The sequence below is a fragment of the Papio anubis genome, chromosome 4 (assembly GCF_008728515.1).
Source record: "Papio anubis isolate 15944 chromosome 4, Panubis1.0, whole genome shotgun sequence".
In the NCBI taxonomy this organism is placed as follows: domain Eukaryota; kingdom Metazoa; phylum Chordata; class Mammalia; order Primates; family Cercopithecidae; genus Papio; species Papio anubis.
The window spans coordinates 181,785,031-181,807,279 of NC_044979.1; the positions used below are offsets into that span (position 1 = coordinate 181,785,031).

At 47.2% G+C, this 22,249-nt stretch overlaps 1 protein-coding gene across 7 annotated transcripts in view; it reads left to right on the top strand.

Moving 5' to 3' along the window:
- The window catches only part of DIP2A (disco interacting protein 2 homolog A), a 107,537-nt gene that overhangs the window by 68,041 nt on the left and 17,247 nt on the right, over positions 1 to 22,249 (top strand). For 6 of the 7 annotated variants that reach the window (XM_017956339.3, XM_017956340.3, XM_021935412.2 and 3 more), the window contains 15 exons: positions 2,379 to 2,489; positions 3,786 to 3,909; positions 4,272 to 4,381; positions 4,841 to 4,943; positions 7,539 to 7,603; positions 7,758 to 7,851; positions 8,794 to 8,913; positions 10,323 to 10,437; positions 12,212 to 12,351; positions 15,486 to 15,622; positions 16,353 to 16,433; positions 17,319 to 17,446; positions 20,200 to 20,314; positions 20,972 to 21,173; positions 22,119 to 22,228. In XM_017956339.3, coding sequence (XP_017811828.1) covers positions 2,379 to 2,489; positions 3,786 to 3,909; positions 4,272 to 4,381; positions 4,841 to 4,943; positions 7,539 to 7,603; positions 7,758 to 7,851; positions 8,794 to 8,913; positions 10,323 to 10,437; positions 12,212 to 12,351; positions 15,486 to 15,622; positions 16,353 to 16,433; positions 17,319 to 17,446; positions 20,200 to 20,314; positions 20,972 to 21,173; positions 22,119 to 22,228 — 1,755 coding nt within the window. Of the gene's footprint in view, positions 1 to 2,378; positions 2,490 to 3,785; positions 3,910 to 4,271; positions 4,382 to 4,840; positions 4,944 to 7,538; positions 7,604 to 7,757; positions 7,852 to 8,793; positions 8,914 to 10,322; positions 10,438 to 12,211; positions 12,352 to 15,485; positions 15,623 to 16,352; positions 16,434 to 17,318; positions 17,451 to 20,199; positions 20,315 to 20,971; positions 21,174 to 22,118; positions 22,229 to 22,249 lie in introns of those variants that run through there. The other variant, XM_021935414.2, reaches the window with a different exon arrangement.

The window sequence follows — 22,249 nt, forward strand, 5'->3', positions numbered from 1 at the left end:
CATCTTCTTTTCTGTTTGACTTCATATATGTTAATATTAAAAATGTTAGATTCCAGAGCTTAGAATTTATGAATTAAAATCTAAAGTTCTGAAACCTTGCTATGAAACTCTGTATTTTTATCTCCTTCCCTATTCTGTGTGTCCAGGAAACCTCCTTGTACCTATCTGCCAAAATGGGATGCTAGAGGCTTATTCTCTTGTGCTACACTGCCCTATATGGCTTTTGGGGCTATTTAAATTAGCAAAAATTAAATAAAATAAATAATACAGTTTCTCAGTTGCACAAGCCACATCTCAGGGGCTCAGTAGGAGTGTGGCTAGTAACTACAGTATTTATAGCTCAGAGGTAGAACATTTCCGTCATCATAGAAAGTTCTTTGGGGCAGTACTGCTGTAGGCAAGCTGGACCAGACCCGAGGGCTTCTGGTATACTGGAAAGTCCAGGGTGGAAAATAGTTGAGAACATGGTGAAAATCAATACACCAGTGAAATCCCATAGTGAGAAGGTCACCTGTGTCAGATCACCCAACAAGTGAACTGCAGGTTAACAAGCTGGCAGATGGTTCCAAGTAACTCTTTCAGTGCCTAACTCTTGTATGTGAACTATTAGCCAAGGACTTTTAAGAAGGAAATGTCAGTATGAGAGAAAATACCAAAAGACAAAGAAAAGGAAAGACGGGAGGGAGTGAGAAAGAGAGAGACAAGAAAAGTAAGGAAGGAAGGAAAGAGGAAGCAAACTTGAAGGAAAGCTAGATATAGAAAACAATGTTTCTAAAAAGTGAATATTAATATTCTTGGAAATCAGATGAAGATGTTTCGTAAGTCAAGAAAAGGATGCCAGTAGGAAAGAGAGATGGAGAGTGGAGTAAAATAGGACAAAAAGACTCGATCAAGAAGACTCAACACGTGACTGATAACTGGAGTCCAGAAAGAGAAAGGAGAACAGAAAGTGAAACATTTTAAATGAATATAGTAATTCAGGACAATATCTCAGACCTGGAGAGTGTAACTATTCAAGGATACACACCAAAACACATGCCCATAATATTGCATAATACCGGGGTACAGAAAAGAATCCCAGAGCATTCAGGGAAAAAGTAGGATGTACACAAAGGATCGGCAATGACAGTGGCTTTTGGGATTTCTCATTGGTAAAACTGGAAGAGAGTGGAGTGATGCTTCAAAAATTCAGAGGGAATACAATTTTTAACTCACAATTCTATTCCCAGAGATTCAACAGATTTGAGAATGGTATAGCCATTTTCAGACATGCAGGACTCAGAAACGTTTGGCTCACGAGCACTTTCTTGGCAAGTTCTTAGAAGATGTCCCTCAGCCACATGAGTGAGTAGGGTGCAAGCAGGGGGACCACAGTGGATATCCCCAGGACGATCACTGGCAGCAGTCCAGGGAGCAGCACAGCCACCATCAGGAGAACCAAGACTCCAGGGTGGGGTGGAGTCCTCAGCACCCACCATCAGGAGAACTGAGACCCCAGGGTGGGGTGGAGTCCTCAGCAGCAGGGGACATTCACGGCTCTCCTGAGTGGGTGGTTATTTGGAAAATGATACTGAAGGGTATTTGACCCATCTGAGGGAGTATTTTAAAACAAATTAGCTAGAGAATACACAGAAAGCAACACAAATAGAAAGAAAAGAAAGGAAATGTGTACTTGGCTATAAAAATGTAAACAGTTTAAGAATAATACTTTATGATATGTTGTGCTCATAGATGAGATTTTATGTAACACTTTAGAATGAATTTAAGGATCACTAATTTTCTTGAAAAGCTTTCTTACAAGGATAAAGACTTTCAGATGCTTTCTTGACTTACAAGAGAATCTCCGTGGTTAGGTGAATCATAATAAAATTGACAAGGTCACAGTGATTGAGTTGAAGAAATTGGTGGCAAATTCTGCCTCCTATAATATCACACTTTATAAAAGTGAACAGAGCTCTTCGTAACAAATTCTGTAAAAATATACTTTCCCTACCAAACATCTAGTCTCAAGGTTATAGGTTACAGTTTGGGCAACCACTATTAAAACCAGATTTTGAAGGAGAACCTTGCCCTTTTCAACAAACAAACTTGTTAGAAACTAAATTTCCAGACCTCAAGTACAGAATATAGATACGGCTTAAATTTTGTCTTACAAAGTGAACGCTTACTGGTTATTCATTGTTGTGTGTTCTCAAAGGCCCTAAGTCAGCAGTCTCTACTCAGTTAAATAGCTATTTGGACTTGTCCCTTATGGTTTCAAGCACAATTATTACAATATTTGGGGCTTACAAAAATTTTATTTTGTAACTAGCTTTTAATTTAACTAGATACTGTAAAATTTGGAAATTTGGAATATTCATTTCTTTGTACTGTTGTAGGTGGCGCTCGTGTTTCCGAATAGTGACCCTGTGATGTTCATGGTTGCATTTTATGGATGTCTCCTGGCAGAGCTGGTTCCTGTCCCCATAGAAGTGCCATTAACAAGAAAGGTAGCAAACCCATGGCTCAGGTCCCACATGGTTCACTTCTGAACTTCATACCAGCGGTATCTTACTTCCTTTTCACTGAGTGTGGACAGGCAGCAAGCAGCTGTCTTGACAGAGGAGAGGAAGCTAGTGGTCGACAGGCTGGCCAGGACTCAAGAGAAATCAGATGCCGTTTGGTCTGACTCTCTTCTTGTTGGTGAGAGGGTCACTGAGAACCGTTTTGCTGGTGATGCTCCCACACCACACTCCTGTGAGGTGGAGCTGTTCTATCATCTACATGAATTTCCCAACGGAAATGATAGCCAGTTTTTCCTTTAATGAATAGAATTATGGTTCAATAAGATTTTGTTAAACTTTTCCTCAAAACCATATGTTTATAGAAAATAACTATTATTTCTTAGGGATAAATGTATCATTACAGTGATATAGCTCACTTCTCAGTGGCAGTTTTGAATAAATGAGATGGAAATTATCTTGTGTTTCTATTCACTTACATGACAGTAGGCAGTTTCTGTTGCTGATAAATTATTAATGTGCGGTCTTGCTTATCTAGGTATCTATAACATTTTGAATATAAATATCAATAATCTGATTACTGAAAAAAAATATCATTTAGGAGTAGACAATGCCTGTATTTGAGAAAATCGGCTTTCTGTCATCCTGTCGCAGAATTCAGGCAGTTGTTAACATGAGCATTATCCACAAATATTCAAGAATCCCAAAAGTAAAATTAGCAATTAAAACTAGTGTATCTCAAAGGATAATATATTATGAGCAGGTATTTGAATGCAGTGATTCTTAGGAGTAAAACTAGAGATTTGTCAAATTTATATGAAGAAAATGACAAAATACTGCTGAGGGACACAGAAGACTTGGCTACAAGGAAACGTGTTTCTGTGTGGAAATAATCAATATTGTTAAGGACCAGGCCTCTCCAGATTAATTTGTAAATTTCAAACATGATTCAATAGAAATTTCAATGCCATTAATTTTGGAGTTTGTTAAAAATGCTTCTAAATGTCATTTGTAAGAATGAACTTTGAGAAATTAGCCCATTAAACTTTATATTTCACCACAAATAGAAACCAAAATTATCTTTTAAATTTAAACATAGTTGTCACATTTTAATGAAGTATTTCCATGAAAAGATCGTATATATCAATAATAGGACTGAATTATTTTGGAAGTTTTGTGAGGGAAGAAAAAAGATCTGTTCTGTGCATGGCCTGGAGCACCAAGGGTCTGGGTCTGGGTCTGCTGTGGGCACCCCACCCCACACTGTCACTCCGCTTTCTGCAGGACGCAGGCAGCCAGCAGGTTGGGTTTCTGCTGGGCAGCTGTGGAGTCTCCTTGGCCCTGACCACAGACGCTTGTCAGAAAGGCCTCCCCAAGGCACAGACGGGAGAAGTGGCAACTTTCAAAGGTGAGGCCTCCCAAGGGAAGAGGAGTCAGTGTTCTGACTGTGGTCTGTGTTAAATGCATGGTGTTCCAGAAATTAAACATGACAGAGGTGACTGGATCTTCAGCAAAAGTGATCCCTTGTTCAAGGCCTTGGTGAATCTCGGTTTTCATCTGGCTTCATGTCTCGACCTACACTGTCTGATATGGTAGCCACTGGCCGGATGTACCTTTTTAAATTACATAAAATGAATTGAGACTAAAACTTGCACTCGCACTCCTTAGTCGCTCAGTAGCTAGTGCTGCGTGTTGGAGGCGCAGGCTTCGAGTGTGGGGAGCAGATGCCTCTCTGACTGTTGGCTGTTGTGTCCTGTCTGCGTGTCACAGGTTGGCCTCCCCTCTCCTGGCTGGTGATTGATGGGAAGCATCTAGCCAGGCCCCCCAAGGACTGGCACCCTCTGACCCAGGACACAAGGACTGGGACCGCCTACATTGAGGTAATGACTGTTCCTAACTCAGAGCATCTAAAAACGTGTCCCACAGGCTTAAGTCTTGCTTTTCCTAAGAATATAAGTTACTATTCTTTTTTGTTGAATTTTGGCCTAAGAGTTCTTGTTTTATCTCTGCCCCAGAAATACAGTGTCATATAGATGGTTGCTCAGACCCTTCCAGGTTTCTCTCTTATCTCATTCTCTCCTAACTGGCTCCCTCGGGATGCAGACAGTTATGAGGGAGCCCATGGCGCATCATTGCCCTCGGGCACCTGCCCAAAGGAGCCACAACTTCCACTGAAGCATCCCCTCAGGGGCCAGGGCTTGCCATGCACCTGGGCCTAGCAGGATGATTAGAGGAGAGACACTGACCACTTCTTCTTTTGAAGATTCTGTCAGTCTCCATTCTGTCTGTTGTCACCTCTAGAAATACCACATCATGTTTTTTTCCTTGAAATCTTTCAGTATAAAACCAGCAAAGAAGGCAGTACGGTGGGGGTCACAGTGTCCCACGCATCCCTGCTGGCACAGTGCCGGGCTCTAACCCAGGCGTGCGGGTACTCAGAAGGTAAGGGCTCTCAGGGATGGGGTGGTGGCCCCTCCAGCCTCACACAGACACCTGACCTACCTCATTATGTGACTGTCGCTGCACCTGTCAAAACCACCCCGGGTGCCTTTGCCCATTAGTCCAGGTCATGCCAGGTAGGGAGATGCACCGTCTTTAGCATGCTTGTGGGGTCTCTGTGGTTGTGCTGGCCAGGAGGGCACACGGCGTCTCTTAGCAGAGTCCAGGCAACCCCATCAGGCTTGTTTTCAGTAAATGCACATGGACGTTGGTTTTATGGAACATGGAAGCTATATCCCACTGATACATTTATACACAGTGCTGGGTTCACAGGCCTGCCCTGGGGGGCTGGCTTACTCTGTGACATACTGAGGGTCAGGGTATTCATTCAAAAAGAGGAAAACACTTTTAGTTTTCTATTACTGTATCTGTGACTGTAGTTTTGACCTTAGCTGTCATGCATATAAATATATGATTTATATTTTATATTTATCTTTATAAATATATAACACATATTTATATTTTTATAAATATATAACATATTTATATTTTTATAAATATATGGTTTATCTATATTATGATTATAGATGATCTCTTGGTAAAGTATAGTCAGCACCTGATTTACTTCAAATGTCATCTACTTAGGAAAGTATTTTTAAATTAGTATTATTTAATTGATAAGTACTAATTGTATATATTTATGGGGTACACCGTGACAGATAATTTAAAAAACTGTAAAAATGGACTCATAGTAGTTTTCTTACATTGTAATACTGGAACTGAACAAAGCTACAAAGTGAAATTGAATGGTTGAAATATCTAAAATATAGGTGTTTAGGCCAGGTGCAGTGACTCATACCAGTAATCCCACTACTTTGGTTTGCTAAAGCAGGAGGAACACTTGAGGTCAAGAGTTTAAGACCAGCCTGTATGACATAGTGAGACCCTGTCTCTACAAAAAAAGGGAGAAATTTTAAATAAAATTTTAAAAAAGAAAAAAAATAGGTGTTTAAAAGCAAGGGAGTAAGTTGAGGGCACAGCTAAAGCTTTTACTGGAGATTTGGAAAATGATTTTAGGTATTTTTTAAGGGCTTTATTAAATTTAAAAAGTTAGATCTTTCAGATCAAGCCCCATGACTTTCTTTGTCTTCAGCCCAGAGCTAATCTTACATATGTCACCTATAATTTGGGTTCTTTAGCCAGGCGTGGTGGTGTGTGCCTACAGTCCCAGCTACTCGGGAAGCTGAGGTAAGAGGACCGCCTACGCCCAGGAGTTTTGGGCTGTGCCAGCCAGGTATCTGCACGAAGTTTGGCAGCAACATGGTGACCTTCTAGGAGTGGAGAACCACCAGCTTGCTAAGGAGAGGAGAACCGACCCAAGTAGGAAAGGGAGCAGGTCAAAACTCCCGTGCCGATGAGTAATGGGATTGTGCCTATGATTATCCACTGCACTGCAGCCTGGCAACATAATAAGATCCCGTCTCTAAATAATAACAATAATAATTTGTGTTCTTTAGCCAACAGAGAAAGGATGTTTATAGTACTGTTATTCATAGTGCAATAGCATTTCCTGGCACACAAATCAAACCTCTCCTATTCACCTTTGGAGTGCTGTGGCCTTTGGCGAGAAGCCAGGTCTGCCCATAGCCCCAGGCTCTGCCTTTCTGCCTGTGTGAAGTGGGAGCCAGATCTTAGAGAGGACTTGGCCGAGTGCTCTGAGCAGAGAGCTGTGCTGGGAACCCTCAGTACTGCTCTCCACTCCAGCGTCCTAAAATGTGTTAGCTGCGTGTCTCTGGATGAGAAAACGGGCAGAGGAAGAGTGACTTTCTGAAGGGTGATGTGAACCACCAGCTCTTATAGAGGAGAGATGCCGGATCACGGTCTCTGGGTGTGAGAATTGAGGAGATGTGTAGAGTTGAGAAGTAAGAATATCCCTGACAGTTTTTCATCCCCACCTCTTGATTCTGAAAAGAATACCCCATCAAAATACCTGATGAAAAGATGTGGAGAGGCCGGGCACAGTGACTTAACATCTGTAATCCAGCACTTTGGGAGGCCAAAGCGGGCAGATCACTTGAGGTCAGGAGTTTGAGACCAGCCTGGCCAACATGGTGAAATCCCTTCTCTACTAAAAATACAAAAATTAGCCGGACATGGTGGCGCATGCCTGTAGTCCCAGCTACTTGGGAGGCTCAGACGGGAGAATTGCTTGAACCTGGGAGGCGGAGGTTGCAGTGAGCTGAGATTGCTCTGTTGCACTCCAGTCTGGGCAACAGAGTGAGACTCCATCTCAAAAAAAAAGGAAAGAAAAGATATGGTGACACCTTGTACAGCTTCTTCAGTATGTGATGTTCCCGTGCCTTGTGATTAGTGCTCAGCATGGTTCTCGGTATTAGTTGCATGACCTTCTACTTTTATGTGTTTCCAGTAATAGATAACCAAGATTATTATTAATTGGTATGTGGTATTTGGAAATGCTGTATCTGTTCCCTGAAACTTACATGTTGATGATGTACTCACCTCAGAATTTCTCTAGAAAATGCATAGGGCTTATTGAGAGGGTTGCTCAGTGGTTTAACCTTCTTTGTCTACTTGCAGCGGAAACATTAACAAATGTGCTGGATTTCAAAAGGGATGCTGGTCTGTGGCATGGAGTGTTAACAGTGAGTGTTGTTTGCTGATGACTAATTGTTGGAACAAGGGATTGAGATGAGCCCAAGCCTCTGCCTGAAGTGTTGGGAGAGTACATTGGTTTTGTTTTGCTTTTTCTGGTGTGGCTCGTGCCCACTCGCCCTGAGCGTGTCTGCTCCCCCCCAGAGTGTCATGAATAGGATGCACGTGGTCAGCATCCCCTACGCGCTGATGAAGGCCAACCCGCTCTCCTGGATCCAGAAAGTGTGCTTCTATAAAGGTAACGGATACCATCGTCACGGCACTCACCCTTCTTTAGGGAAATCTCTTGGAATTGACCTTTGGTGATTAAGAACAAATAAAGCTGAGATGTGGAACTGCAGATGTAGGCTGAGGAGCCGTGGGATGTCTTTCTTGGTCACACCCCTGCCCAGGAGTATGGGGGCTTTCTCTGCCTCGGGCATAGCCCTCAGGGTTTCATGGGTGATGTGGTAAGTAGGGCCACTTGGTGGGGTCTGGGCCTTGCTTCTCTCAGCAGTTGAGGTGCCTCTGGGGACCAAGCAGGAGGCCCCAGCATGGCCACACCTGCACAGTTGGCAGTCTGTGTCTCTGCCCTGTGGAGCTCAGTGGCACTTTTACCAGCCACTGAGGCACTGGATCACCTGGGTCACCCATGTTGCCTTGTTCTACCTGCTGGGATGTGCCCCTCTGGACATGTCTCAGAGCAGTGTGGAGCGGCAGCTGTCTCTTGTCTGTCCTGCTTTATGGAGGGAAACTGAAACTTGGGTGGGGGTGGGGGGATTGCTGGATTCCACATGCTAGCCAGTGCAGGAGCCAGACTGAGACCCGAGACCGTCTGTTTAGCTCCTGGGGTCCTCACACTTCTCAGCCAGCACCAGGGGTTTGGGGAGGGACAACGTGAACGAAGTGGGCACATAGGAAAAGAACAATATGGAGCTTCTAAGAAAAAATTAACGTTAGAAATGGATCTGAGCTTTTGATGTCTAAATTGTACCTCAGAGTTGATTTTTGTGGAAAAAGGTTTGAGGGTTGGACTGCATGTGAGAGAGGGCTGCAGAGAGCTTCTGACCTGGGAGCTAAGTGTTGTGTCTGTGTGTGTACACCTTTGTGTGGGATGAGGTACACGTGTCTATAGGAGTGTGAGGGTGCCAGCCCTCGTGACACAGGGATGTCTGATGTCTGTGCCGTCCTCTCTCTGCAGCTCGGGCCGCGCTGGTGAAGTCGCGAGACATGCACTGGTCTCTCCTAGCTCAGCGAGGCCAGAGGGACGTCAGCCTCAGCTCACTGCGCATGCTGATTGTGGCCGATGGCGCCAACCCATGTGAGTGAGTCTGTGTGGCTGGGGCATACCCCACACAGTGTCCCCTTCTGCAGACCAAAGTAGAACACACTGAGAAGCAAAATTGAGGCGTTTGCACTGCCAGTGTCATATAGATACACATGTCCCATCATTTCTATGACACGGAACATCTTGTTGATTCACTGCTTTATCTCATGCATGTTTATTAGGCCACTAAATTTAAAAGCAATTTTAATATGCTTGATGAAAGGTACATGCCTTAATGAGAGTCATCTTTCTTAAGAAATTACCAGATTGTGCTGTGGCCTGGGGTTCCTGTTTCTCTTTGGGCCTATCCCCAGCCTCCTGCCCTTTGTCCTGGTGCACCCACATCCCTGGCTTCTGGCTTAACTTCTCCCACCAGGACCCAAGCATTCTCCCTCCTGGTTTGCCTAGATGTTCCCCACGTCCTACCGGGAGGAGCTCCCTGTGGCTGCTGCCTGAGCACGTAGGACCTCCTGCATGCGGTGGTCCCAGTGAGCACCTAGGACCTCCTGCGTGCGGTGGTCCCAGTGAGCACCTAGGACCTCCTGCGTGCGGTGGTCCGAGTGGGAACTGCTTTGTCAAGGCAGCAGGTGTGAGCTCGGGGGCCCAGGACTGTCCAGGGTTGGACTCAGTACCTCCTCTAGGGAAGCCTCAGGTGATGCTGGTCACACAGGGGCTCCTGTTGCAGCACATACCTGTTGACCAGGTATTAGGGGTTTTGTCGTTTGTTAACCTGCATCGTTGTCTCTGCATTGGAGACTATCCTGGATCAGAAGCTGACGTTTCATCTTATTCCCTCTCCAGTGTGACCAACACCCCTGTGTCCCCCATCTCTTGGGAGAGCACCCCACCTTTCAGCACCCCCAGAGCCTCTCATTCTCTTGGTCCACACCCAAGCCAGGCAGGGCTTGCTTCTGGATTCTGCAGTGCTGCTCAAGTCTCTGCGTCTCCATTCCATGCCCACCGCTGCTTTGTGGTCCACATGGTGGAGTTGGAGTGTGCGTCTCCCCTCCAGTGTCTCTTCCCGTGGCACTCCCCGTCGCCGCACTTGATCCTAGCAGTGCTGTGCGGCCAGTCTACCGCTGCATGCAGCACCCTCCTGTCCCTAGGGACGCCCCTTCTGCCCTTTGGAGCACCAGACCATTCGTGGCTGACTTCCTTTAAAGACACCATCTCCCTTGAAGAGCATGAAGTCTGAGGGCGCCTGTGAAGGGACCCCTTCCTTCTGCTGATGCAGCCCGGTGGTTCTGATGGCTGCAGGCTGTGCTGACTTGAGCATGTGCAGCCACCAGCTGTGGCCTGGTACACCCCCAAGAGCATGTGCTCCTTTTGAGTCAGTGGCCAGCCACCCCCTCCATGCTGGCCCCCAGTTAGTGCTGGTGTTCCACTCTTGTTGCTCTGTGCAGGGTCGATCTCCTCCTGTGATGCCTTCCTCAACGTCTTCCAGTCCAGAGGTTTGAGGCCGGAGGTCATCTGTCCTTGTGCCAGTTCTCCTGAGGCGCTGACCGTCGCCATCCGCAGGTAACCTCATTCCTTGCTATGTCTCGTGAGCACTTAGTTGAGTCCTCTGCATACAGCTGAGTTATCCTGGAGCTGTGCCTTGCCTGTTAGGATCCAGGCCCGTTTGTACGGCAGCACCTTGGTGCCTGGCTCCCCACTTTTTCCCAGCTTGGGTTTGCGTGGGGAATTGGGTAGCAAGACTGGGCCATACTCTGGATTCTTGCAGAATGTCGGCTCGCGATTTTCCTAAGTGCTTCCTAAATTAGAAAGGCCTTGTCATCTCATCTGTAGCCATAGTAAACATTACAACCTAGGAACTCTTTCTTACTCTGAGGCAGTTGTCAGTCAGCCGTGGAGTCTGTGGGAACCATTGACCTTCCTGGAGAAGCGCCCGGCCTGGTGCTTAGTGCCTGGCCACCCACCTCCCGGGAGGCCTGTGCTGCTCTTGTGGAGGTTTTCCTCATGTCATCTCTCTCAGCCTGGAGGGCACGTTGAGCCTGCAGACTGCCCTGAGTGTCCTTGTGTGTGGGTGCGGGGCTGCTGGCCCTTCCTGTGCTCCTCACCCGCCTCCTGAGGTTTCCTTTCCCCTCATCTCACCTGCCCCACCCCCAGCTCCATCCTGGGGGCAGAACTCACTGTGCTCACAGCTGAGGTGTCTTAGCCTCAGTTGTAATCTTGTGTTAGCGTCATATATTCATAGATGGTATGTATTTCCACACATGAAAGTAATCTTAAGTTTTTATAAGTCACCCTAACTTGGCCAGGCACAGTGGCTCACGCCCGTAATCCCAGCACTTTGGGAGGCCACGGCGGGTGGATCACCTTAGGTTAGGAGTTCGAGACCAGCCTGGCCAACATAGTGAAACCCCGTCTCTACTGAAAATACGAAAAATTAGCCAGGCGTGGTGGTGGGCGCCTACAGTCCTGGCTACTCGGGAGGCTGAGGCAGGAGAATCGCTTGAACCAGGGACGTGGAGGTTGCAGTGAGCCAAGATGGCGCCATTGCACTCTAGCCTGGGCAACAAGAGTGAAACTCCATCTCAAAAAAAAAAAAAAAAAAAAGGTAACCCTAACTTTTTAATCACTTAACATTAAAAAAAAAAACTATTGTCGCCTACAAACTATAAATTATTCTTCATTCTTTTGTTCTGTGGTGATTTGTTTTGTGCAGCTGTATAATTTTTTCTTATTGGAGGAAACACTAACATTTGTTGCTGAGGGTTCCAGTTACTGTTGTGTATCACAAACAACAACAGTCATTTTATTGTCTCTCATACTTTCTGTGGGCCAGGAGCTTAGGAAGGCCTCTGCCAGGTGGTTCTGGCTTGCAGGAGATGGTGTTTGGACAGGAGCGGTGAGGGGCTGAGACAGCCTTGTGTGTGTACCGTCTCATGCCCCCACCTGGTCTCTGAGAGTGGGCTGCTCTGGGCTTCCTTGCAGTGCAGTGGCCTCAACACAGTCATTCTGTTTGCCTGGCTTTGCAGGGCTCCAGCCGAGTGTCCCAAGACAATCGGGTAGAAGCTGAATTGACAGTTTTGGCCTGCATTAGAAGTCACATGGCATCACTGCCACTGTCGTCACAGGCCCTTTTCCCACTGAGTGGAGTGTTGACGTCACATTGCAGAGGGGCAGGTAGTTTGGAGACATTGCAGCATCTTTAGAACATGCGTTTCTCACAAGTCTGTAACATGGAGCAGTGGCTTTGGTGCAGAATCATGCTGCAGGCAAGGTGGGCCCACTTCCCTGGAATTTTATCCCCCTAGTCAGTTAACCCTATGGTGGTTTTATTTTCTAGGCCACCTGATCTGGGAGGACCACCTCCAAGAAAAGCGGTCCTGTCAATGAATGGTCTAAGTTATGGTGTTATCAGAGTGGATACTGAAGAAAAGTTGTCAGTCCTTACTGTTCAGGACGTTGGTCAGGTGATGCCTGGAGGTAAGGGACATAACCAGAGTGGGTCTTTGTCCATGACTGATTGACGTAACAAAAAGGGGTTTGTTTTGTTTTATTTTGAGATGGAGTCTCGCTCTGTCACCAGGCTGGAGTGCGGTGGTGCGATCTTGGCCCACTGCAACCTCCACCTCCCAGGCGATTCTCCTGCCTCAGCCTCTTATAAATGCTCCAGGCTTCATAGTAGTGCTCTAGAAGCAAGCATGCAAGTAAAAGATTTTTCAAGAATGTTTTTCAATGTAAATTGGAATTTTACTTTGTAAAATATTTGCTCAGTTTTTTCCCTCGCTTTGTGTTAAGTTTAAAGATAAGCTAAAATATAAAGATGTGTGTATGCCCTGTGCAGCTCACTTACAGTTCTTTGATGTTTGGGAAGATGGTGATAATAGCTCACTGCGTTCCAGGCACAGGCTTCATACTTCACAAGTGTTGAAGCATTTAACCCCATGACAACCATGTAAAGTGGGCATCTCTGAGGAAAATGGTAATGTTTGTGAATAACTTGATAATTAGGTTATCTAAGTAAGTTGTAGCAAGCATGTATCATGGTAGAAGCCTCATGGAAGCTTCCCAGAAATTCCTCTTATGTCAGAAAGGCCTATGTGAACTGTTCTGCAGAAGTTGACTCTGTAGGCCTGACCATCATGTTAGATGTTGGAGATTTTCCTTGCCAGCCTGAGGCAGAATCTGGCCTGGCCCTGGTGATAGTCGAGTGGAGACACTGTCACATGGTCTGAGGCTGCCCTCCTTGTAGCCACCCCACAGCTACTTCAGCTTTCCTGCCCCCCTGTGATGGCCCTTCTGGGGTTCATGGGCAGCTGTCTGGGCCCCTTTTGGTGACTTCTAGAGGCAGGGCCCCATCTCTCAGTGCAGTCTCCCCCTTTCCAGTGCGGCCCTGACTGTGTTAGGGGTTGCAGGCACTGCGAGAGGCTCAGCATCCTGGCCCTTGTGCCTGCAACTCTGCCTCCTGCAGGCGGCTGTGCTGACGGGCTGTGGCTGCTCAGACCCTGTCTGTGGGTGGTGCTGGCAGCCCAGCCATCTCTAACCTGGAGCCTGGGGCCAGCTGGTGCCTGATCCCTGTGTGTGCACAGATGCTGGGTCCTCACTGAATAAGACTGAAGCGTTTCAGCCTATGTTTCTGGCTCTACTTTTTATTCATATGAATAGCATCATTTTCTTCCTGTAATTCTTCTCAGAAATACAACAGTCTTTCACAGTGCTTGAACCTGTGGGTAAAACATTTTCACACATAGCAATCATTGGGGTGTCACTTATTTACGTTATGGGGAAAATACAGGTAACTGTTTAAACTTCCCTGGAAAATCATGATGAGGTCGTGATTCTGAATGAATCTAAGGAACATATGTAGTTGTGCGCGTTTTATTTGTAAAATGTGGATTAGGACATGACATGCGTGCGCAGCGCTCCCCCAGGCATGCACGCAGCACACCCCCTTCCCCAGGCGTGTACACAGCGCTCCCCCAGACATGAACTCAGCGCACCCCCTCCCCCAGGCGTGCACACAGCACTCCCCCAGGCATACATGCAGCACTCCCCCAGGTGGACCTCTGTTTCCCATGACCCTCCACAGCCCCCAGGCTGTGCCCCTTGTTGTGGCACTGAGCCCCATGGTGAATCCTACGGGTGATTTGTCTTCAGCAGTTTTTTGATCTGCCCTGTGTAGGCCTGTAGCATTTGTGTTCACTATGGTATCAAGTGTGTTGTGGTGCTTTGTGGCTTTTTGTGACCTTGCTCAGTCTCTGTGTGCTTGTAAGTGTTGTGTGGCACTGACGGCCGCCTGGATGGCCGCCTGGAAGCACAGACAAGCACCACCTTCCACATCAGCCAAGCACGGCTGCATTCTCTCTGCGAAGTCTTTTATCTGATTTGTGGCAAAAGGCAGCAAATACCTGGTTGTCTCTTTCTTTCTTTTTACTGTCTTTGAAGATGAGAATACATTAGAAAAAACTCAAGAAGAGGCACAGGAAGGACAGTTCCTAGCTGACCCAATGGGTTGATTGCTAAGTAACCAAGTTTTGTTGAATGGACCATTGCCCATTCGTTTGTGCGTCTCATGCTTTTGTGTGTCTCATGCTTTTGTGTGAGGCTATTTCTGGAGGCCTTTCTGTGGCAGAGCTGGGGACTAGGCAGACGAGATCCCTTGCGGGAGGGGAAGGCAGCAGGTCGCCGAGAGTTGGGTAGGGTGCACTTAAGTAAAAACAGAACTGGGTGATGGGGCTGTGGGAGGAGTCACGCTGAGGCCTGAGACATCCGTGCTCCATGAAAAGGTGCGTATGTGCAAATTGACCCCCAAATGCAGAAAGAGCCGAGAAACTGAAGGAGGCAGAAGGATCGTGTGTCAGTAAAGGGTGGTTCATTGGGGAACTTAACAGATAGAATCCTGGTCTTGAGTGGCTGCAAGACAGGTAGATGTCTGCGCTGCAGCCCTCCAGACCCCCAGGGCCTTTCTCTTGGGGAAAAGCATCTGCGCTCTGGAAAGAGTGTGCACGTGGCAGAGGGAGCGCCCTGGGCCTCATAGCCTGTGGTGTGTGCAGCAGCATCAAGGTCGTTTTGGAGGTTAGGGAGAACTTAGTAGGTGTTTCTCCATGAAGACGTCTTAGAGGCACTCCTGGACTTAAGATTAGTCTGGAGTCACCCGGTGGATTAGCATTAAAATAAAGTTACTAGAAAGGGGGCAGGCATGGGCAGAGTTCTGTCAAGCTCTGGAGAGGAGCTGGTGTCCCAGGCTCGTGTGGTGGTGATGGTCAGGAGCCAGGGCCGGCAGCACCCCCGTGGACCCGAGACAGCAGTATGACAAGAGGAGGCACAGGGTTTATTTATCACAGTAGAGGAAATATTTTGTCAGCCCGGGCTTATTACGTGAAGGGTGTGTTGTACTTTCTGGTCACCTTACATTGATTATAAAAAATATTACATATAAAATATGAAGACTTACAGCTAGGTTGCATGTGTATCATCCGTATCATAAAACTCCTTATAAGAAGATGCTGTGTATATAACATCCTGTTCCGTAACTGCACATACAGCAGCAAGGAGATCTTTGTGAATGATCCATTTAAACACGTTCTTTATTATGTTGAGTTTTTTTCTCATTTTAGCTAATGTATGTGTTGTGAAGTTAGAAGGTACCCCTTATCTTTGTAAAACTGACGAAGTGGGAGAAATATGCGTCAATTCCAGTGCAACTGGCACAGCCTACTATGGATTGCTTGGAATCACGAAGAATGTGTTTGAGGTTTGTCCCTTTTCCTGACTTTCATGTTGAAGTTAAGTTCTGTGAGCACTCATGGGGCCCCAGGTGTGCTGGGTGCTGGGGGATTGCAGAGGCTGCGGGGATGGTCTCTCTCCACACAGGCCCCGCCGGGGCTGTTGGCACATGGCCTGCACACTCTTGTGTGTCCTCCCAGAGTGAGGGCAGGGCCAGGACCAGGCACGCTGTGGAGAGCTGGGAGTCAGCGTGCTTCCCACAGTCCTGCATGGGAGAAGGGCGTGTGGGTGCGGCCTAGTGGCCGATAGGAAGGCACTCACTGTGGCCCCATGGGAGAAGGGCGTGTGGGTGCAGCCTAGTGGCCGATAGGAAGGCACTCACCATGGCCCCAGGGAAACCAGCCCTCTCCTGCGTTTGCACTGTTGTGATGTGAGTTGTTCAGGACAAGTCTAGTGAGGTCAGGGGAGGCCAGGCACCCAGAGCAGAGGTAAAAGGGATGCTTGTGTCCTGCCTCAGGAGGCCTGCCTAGGAGATGGAGCAGCCAGGCCAGAGAAACTGGGCCTATGCAGGGCCAGCCTCCTTTTTCCCCCGACTGGCAGGTGTACACATGGTGCTGCGTCTTCTGCTGCCTGCTGGGTCTTTTTTCCCCCTGGCCAGCAGGCGTGCACGTGGTGCTGAGTCTCTTGCCGCCTGCTGGGTCTTTTTGGTCAGTTGGTTGGGGCCACAGCCTGATCGTGCCCCTCTCCACTCTGTGCAGGCAGTTCCGGTCACCGCAGGAGGAGCACCCGTCTTTGACAGGCCATTCACCAGGACAGGCCTGCTGGGCTTCATCGGGCCTGTGAGTATGTCCTTCTGTACCAGGACTGGCAGTCAGAGAAGGTAGGGGGTGTGGCTAAGGGACACCTCGCTGTAGTCCTGCCCTTGTCCCAGCCATTCCTGACCTCCCATGTGGCCTTGGTCGGTTGTGCTGACCTCCCTGCCCATCAACCCTACCTGTGTGCAGGGCCGTCCACACCTCCAAGACCAGTGCACAGTCCTGCACACAGGCCCAAGTCGGGAGTCCCTGGGGTGGATGAGGATGTTTTGCTTTTTGTATGGATGGCACGTTCGAGAGTATTCATTATATCATTCTTTACCATTTTGGATGTCTAAACTATTTAAAAATAAATACTTCTATTTGTAACATCTTGGTCCAGTGTTTCTCTCAACTGGGCAATTTTGCCCCTTCCCTCCCAGGGGAATTCTGGCAACTTCTGAAGACATTTTTGCTAGTCACAACTCAGGGAAGGGGAGTGCTCCTGGCGTCTAGTGAGTACCTAGAGGCCAGAGATGCTGCTCAGAGCCCAACATTAGCCCAGGACAGCACCTGAGATGGTATTGTCAGCCCAGAAGGTCACTGGTGCCGGGTTTGGGACCCCACCCTTAGCTCAGCAGTTTTCAGTCCTTCACAAACTCTACCCACAACTTGTTTCCCACTTGTGATCCTTTCCCTTCCTGATGCCGCCCCAGCAGCCCCCATTCCGTCCACACAGCCTGTTCCTCTTCCAAGCCTGGCTTGTCACAGGGCCTGCATTGCAGGTTGGGTCTGTGGGGCGTTGACCCGTCTGCAAGGCACTCGAGGCTCCTGTGCTGTTGGCCCCTTCTTGGGGGGCCTGACCATGGTTCTGGCGCATCCAGCTTCTGCTCTTGTGGGTGGAGTCCTAACCCACACCCTTTCCTTCAGGACAACCTGGTCTTCATCGTGGGCAAACTGGACGGGCTGATGGTCACTGGAGTTCGCAGACACAATGCAGATGACGTTGTGGCCACCGCGCTGGCCGTGGAGCCCATGAAGTTTGTCTACAGAGGCAGGTGATGCGCTGCGGACCCCTGTGCTGGGAGTAGATTCCTTCCATTTACAGCTCGGGAAGTCTTTCTGCAGTAGATGGAAAGCCCAGCAAATTTGAATTCACAAAGCCTAAAAGTTGTTGTACATCAGAAAACTCCTAAAGTAAAAGGAAAATAAGAGTTCCTTCAATTCCTCAAGAAAATAAGGTTTTGATGCACAATTTTGGGCAAAGGCTCAAGGGGACAAATCAGAGAGGGAAGAATTGAGTAAACCCTAAGGAGAAGTGGGTCTAAGTTCCTAATAACCTTGGAATGTGAATTAAAACAGAAAAGTGCCATTTTCTCTGCAAGACACACAGCACCCTACATTGCCTCTGGAATAAAAATCAACTCAACTTTTCTACATGTGTAAAGCAAGGACCTTAGAGATTCTCTTGAGCAAATAAATAGACATCTGGGCCTATGCCCCTGGGCACCGGGGCCAGGAAGAGAATTTCGCTCCTTCTGCTCCCAAGCTCTTTGTCTGGGAGGAAGCTCTTCCCCTAACTGGTCCACTCAACCAGCCGCCTTTTTAAATTTTATTTTTCTCAAGGGGTTGCCTTTTTTTTTTTTTTTTTTAATGGCAGGGTCTCACTCTATCGCCCACGCAGGCTGGAGTGCAGGAGCATGATCCTAACTCACTAGAGCCTCCAGCTCCCAGGCTTCAAGCAATCCTCTTACCACAGCCTCCTGAGTAGCTGGGACCACAGGCATGCACCCCACACCTGACTAATTTTTTTAATATTTTTTGAGATAGGGTCTCACTATGTTGCTCAAGCTGTTTTCGAACTCCTGGGCTCAAGCAATCTTCCCTCCTTGGCCTCCAAAAGTGCTGAGATTACAGGTGTCAGCCAATGTGCCTGGCCAAGGGTGTGCTTTTTGTTACTCAAACTAAGGTACTTGGGAGCCAGGCCAGACCCTGCCTTTGAGCAGCCCTTAAAGCAATCGCAAGGGGATTCTGCAAAGTGGTGTGTCATCATGGTTAGTCTTGAGGAAAAAGCCCAGAGGATGGACAACAGAGAAGGTGGGAGATTGCTCAGGGGACTGGGAAGGGCAGGCTGTGCTCATGCGTGTGTGCGCACACGTGTGTATGTACATGTATGTGTGCGGGTGTGTGCAGGGGGAGGGGGAGGGTGGCACAACCAGGGTCGTGACCTGCCCCTCACGGCAGAAATGGGGGACACGTTGGGCAGGTGTCCTTAGGGATAACATCAAGTAGCCCAAACCCTGCTTTGAGGTGGAACAGGGAGACCACCCCCTCACAGGGCCACCTGTACCTGATGGTACCTGGAGATGAAGCCCCCGTCCCCCAAGCAGGATCCTGACAAGGCAAGGCAAGCCTGAGTGAATAACTGGGGCCTGGGTGACTGCATCTGCAGGCAGAATAGCCTCCCTGTCCCGACTAGGGAAGAGCTGAGGAATACAGGAACTTGGAAATGGAACCACAACCAGTTGAGAGCATATGTGCCATTGGAAGAAGAGCAATAGAAGATTTGCAACATGAAATAAGATCAAGAAATGCTAACAAAGTAATTGTTCAAAGAACACAGTAGATGCAATACATAGAATGGATACAGCTAGAGAACAAGTTGAGAAGGTGGAAAGTCAGATTAGGGAACTACTCTGGAAGTAAAATAGGAACTTTAAAGGAACTATTAAGAGAGATGGGAGAGAAGGGCTAGTGTCCAGATAGCAAACTCAGGGAAAAGGAATGCATGGAGTGGAGCAGGGATTGTCTGAGGAAGCAGGTGGTTGGGGTTCTCTGGACTGGGAAATGGTCCACAGAGGGCCCCATGGCATGTTGAGCTTATCTGTATTCTCACCATGGACCACACAAAAGCCAAGCAAAACACGTCAGACTTCCCCACAGTGGAACTGGCACAAGATAACAGTGCACCCAATTTATCCAAATTGTTACTTAATTTTGCAGTTGTAATAAAAAATATTTTCAATCATGTAAATTTCAGAAGTTTTGACACATAAAGGTCCATACTGAAAACAGTTTTGGTCAAGATACTAAGAGAAATAAATTCAGAAAGTGCTGTAAGATGTATGAGAGTAAGGAGAACTCAATACTAGGTGAGGTCTGTTGTATAAATTGTGTGTGTGTGTGTGTGTACACACCAGTCAAGTCAAAGGAAAGGACAAGAGACAGTATATCCATAATATCCCAGAGTCAGAATGGTGTAGATACCCTAACATGATGGGTTTGGTGGGGAGAACATCTTCTTATTTTATAAAGGAAAAGACAGAGATATCAACTCAAAGTCTAAAAGAAGGAAAAGGCAACACAGAACAAAGGAGGACATGTTGAAATTTTTAAGATAGTAAAAACACGTCTAAATATACTAACCTCTATAAATGTGAATAGATTAGTAAAAGAGAGATGCAATCTGTTGGATTAAAAAAATATAATTAATAGAACTTTAGACAAATATTTGTGCACAAGGAAATTTACATCAGATTAAGGAATTTTTTCTTGTAAAAATATGTGTCTCTGGGGCTGTTTTGCTTTGTCCTGAAGTCCTCTCTGTTTTTTGTGACTTGAGATACATTTCAACCATCCTCAAGGAGATTAGAATGATGAGTTAATTTATGAATTTGCAGCAGATAGCCCCATTTGATAGACTGCATTTTAAATATTAGGACAGCCTGCCTCTTCCATTGTGCGGGTGAGAATGCATCTGTGTCTTGTCTGGCCTCTTGCCGTGTGGCCATTTCCATGTCTCATCCCTCAGGATCGCTGTGTTCTCTGTGACCGTGCTGCATGATGACCGGGTCGTCCTGGTGGCTGAGCAGCGGCCGGATGCCTCGGAGGAGGACAGCTTCCAGTGGATGAGCCGTGTGCTGCAGGTGGGCACCCGGCATAGCCTATGGTTGGGTGAATCTCCCAAGCTGGCACCCCCACTCCTCTCCAAGCGCCGAGTACTTAGCTTGTTCTGCCCTGTCCTCCTTGCTTCCAGCTTGTTTATCTGCATTTTTCATCGCAAACTGACAAATTATAGCTGTTTGTGTTTATGGGGTATGAAGTGATGTTATAATTTATGAATACTATATGGAATAATTAATATATCCATCACCTTAATATTTTTTTTTCTGATGAGAACATTTGAAATGCACCCTCATAGTGATTCTGAGATGTACATTATTTATGATATTCGCCAGTCTGTGCAATGTATCTCAAAGAAAAAACTTTCCTCCTCCTGTCTAATTGAGGCTTTGTGCCCTTTCCCCATCGTCTCCTCATTGCCCCATCCCTCAGCCTCTGGTCTCAGATTTATGGACATGTGTACACAAATACAGTGTGTGTGTTTCCCCTTTCTGAGTTAAATGGTAGAAAACTGCACACACTCCTCTTCATTTTGTTTCCTCATTTAACAAAATGTCCAGAGGGCACTCCATTTCCTGGCCTGGGGAACAGGTCCACAGAGGGGATGTTCATGTCCCCCGCCCAGCATCTCCCCAGCCTCAAGTTGGGGGCCTGTGCCAAACAGGGTCCTTCCCTTTCAGGCCATCGATAGCATCCACCAGGTGGGCGTGTACTGTCTGGCTCTGGTTCCTGCCAACACCTTGCCCAAGGCTCCCCTCGGAGGGATTCACATTTCTGAAACCAAACAGCGCTTTCTGGAAGGGACACTGCACCCGTGCAATGTGCTGATGTGCCCTCACACCTGTGTTACCAACCTCCCCAAACCTCGCCAGAAACCACCAGGTTAGTTGGACCTAACAACAGGATGCTGTCTAGTCTTGACATTGGTAGCAGCCGTGTTTGTGGTTAGGGTGCAGCCCTGCTAGACCCTCTAGTGCAAACAGGTTTGTTCTGGGGCTGGGGTCAAGAGCCAGAGCAAGTGTACACCCCAGAATGATGCCACCTCCTGCGAACCAGCCACGCATGGGGTAACTTAACCACATCACCTCATGGTGGTTTCCACCTGCCTGTTAGGAACCAATTTTAATGATAAACTCAAGGATGGCATCTTAGCTTTGCATGGCTAGGAGATGGCTCCCTAGGACTAGAAATGATGCCCAGGATCATGCTGGAGCTTAAAGTCAAAAGTGCCTCTGTGGCCGTGCTGCGGCATAAGCCATACCTGTCCCCAGGAGCCAGCTGCCTGCCTCGGCCCTGGGACCTGCCACAGACACTGGGTTGATGGGACCTTGGAAATCTCTCAGCAAATGGCCAACTTTCCTTCCCTCATTTTATACATTTAAAAGCTAATTTTAGAGTCTGGTTTAACTTTAATGCAATTTTTCGTTTCTTTGGTCATGTTGATTTCCAGTACATGCCAAAGTTTTTTTGTTAATTATTGAACACATATCACTAAATACACTAAACATATTTCCTGATTTATACATAAAGTACAGTAAAGCAAAATATGTTAAGCATTTTGGTGTGACTGAGGCCAAATCATATCCTCAGAGATACGTCATGTAGTAAACTTCTCGATATGGTGTAGTTTATGTTTGAGAGAGAGATTCTCTTTGTCACTTAGCATAAACCTAGTAGCTGGCTTTCTGAGTATTTGTGTCTCAGCAGAAAAGTTAAATGCCTCATTCAAGTATGTTTTCAAAATAAAAATTGTAACGGAAATAAAGTCACATGGTGATTATATATGAGAAGTTACCAGCTTCTCATTCAGAATCCCCCCATTTCTAGAGGTTGGACCAGCCTCCATGATCGTGGGGAACCTGGTTGCTGGGAAGAGAATTGCTCAGGCTTCTGGGAGAGAGCTTGCCCACCTGGAGGACAGTGACCAGGCACGGAAGGTGACAGGCCTGTTCCGGGGA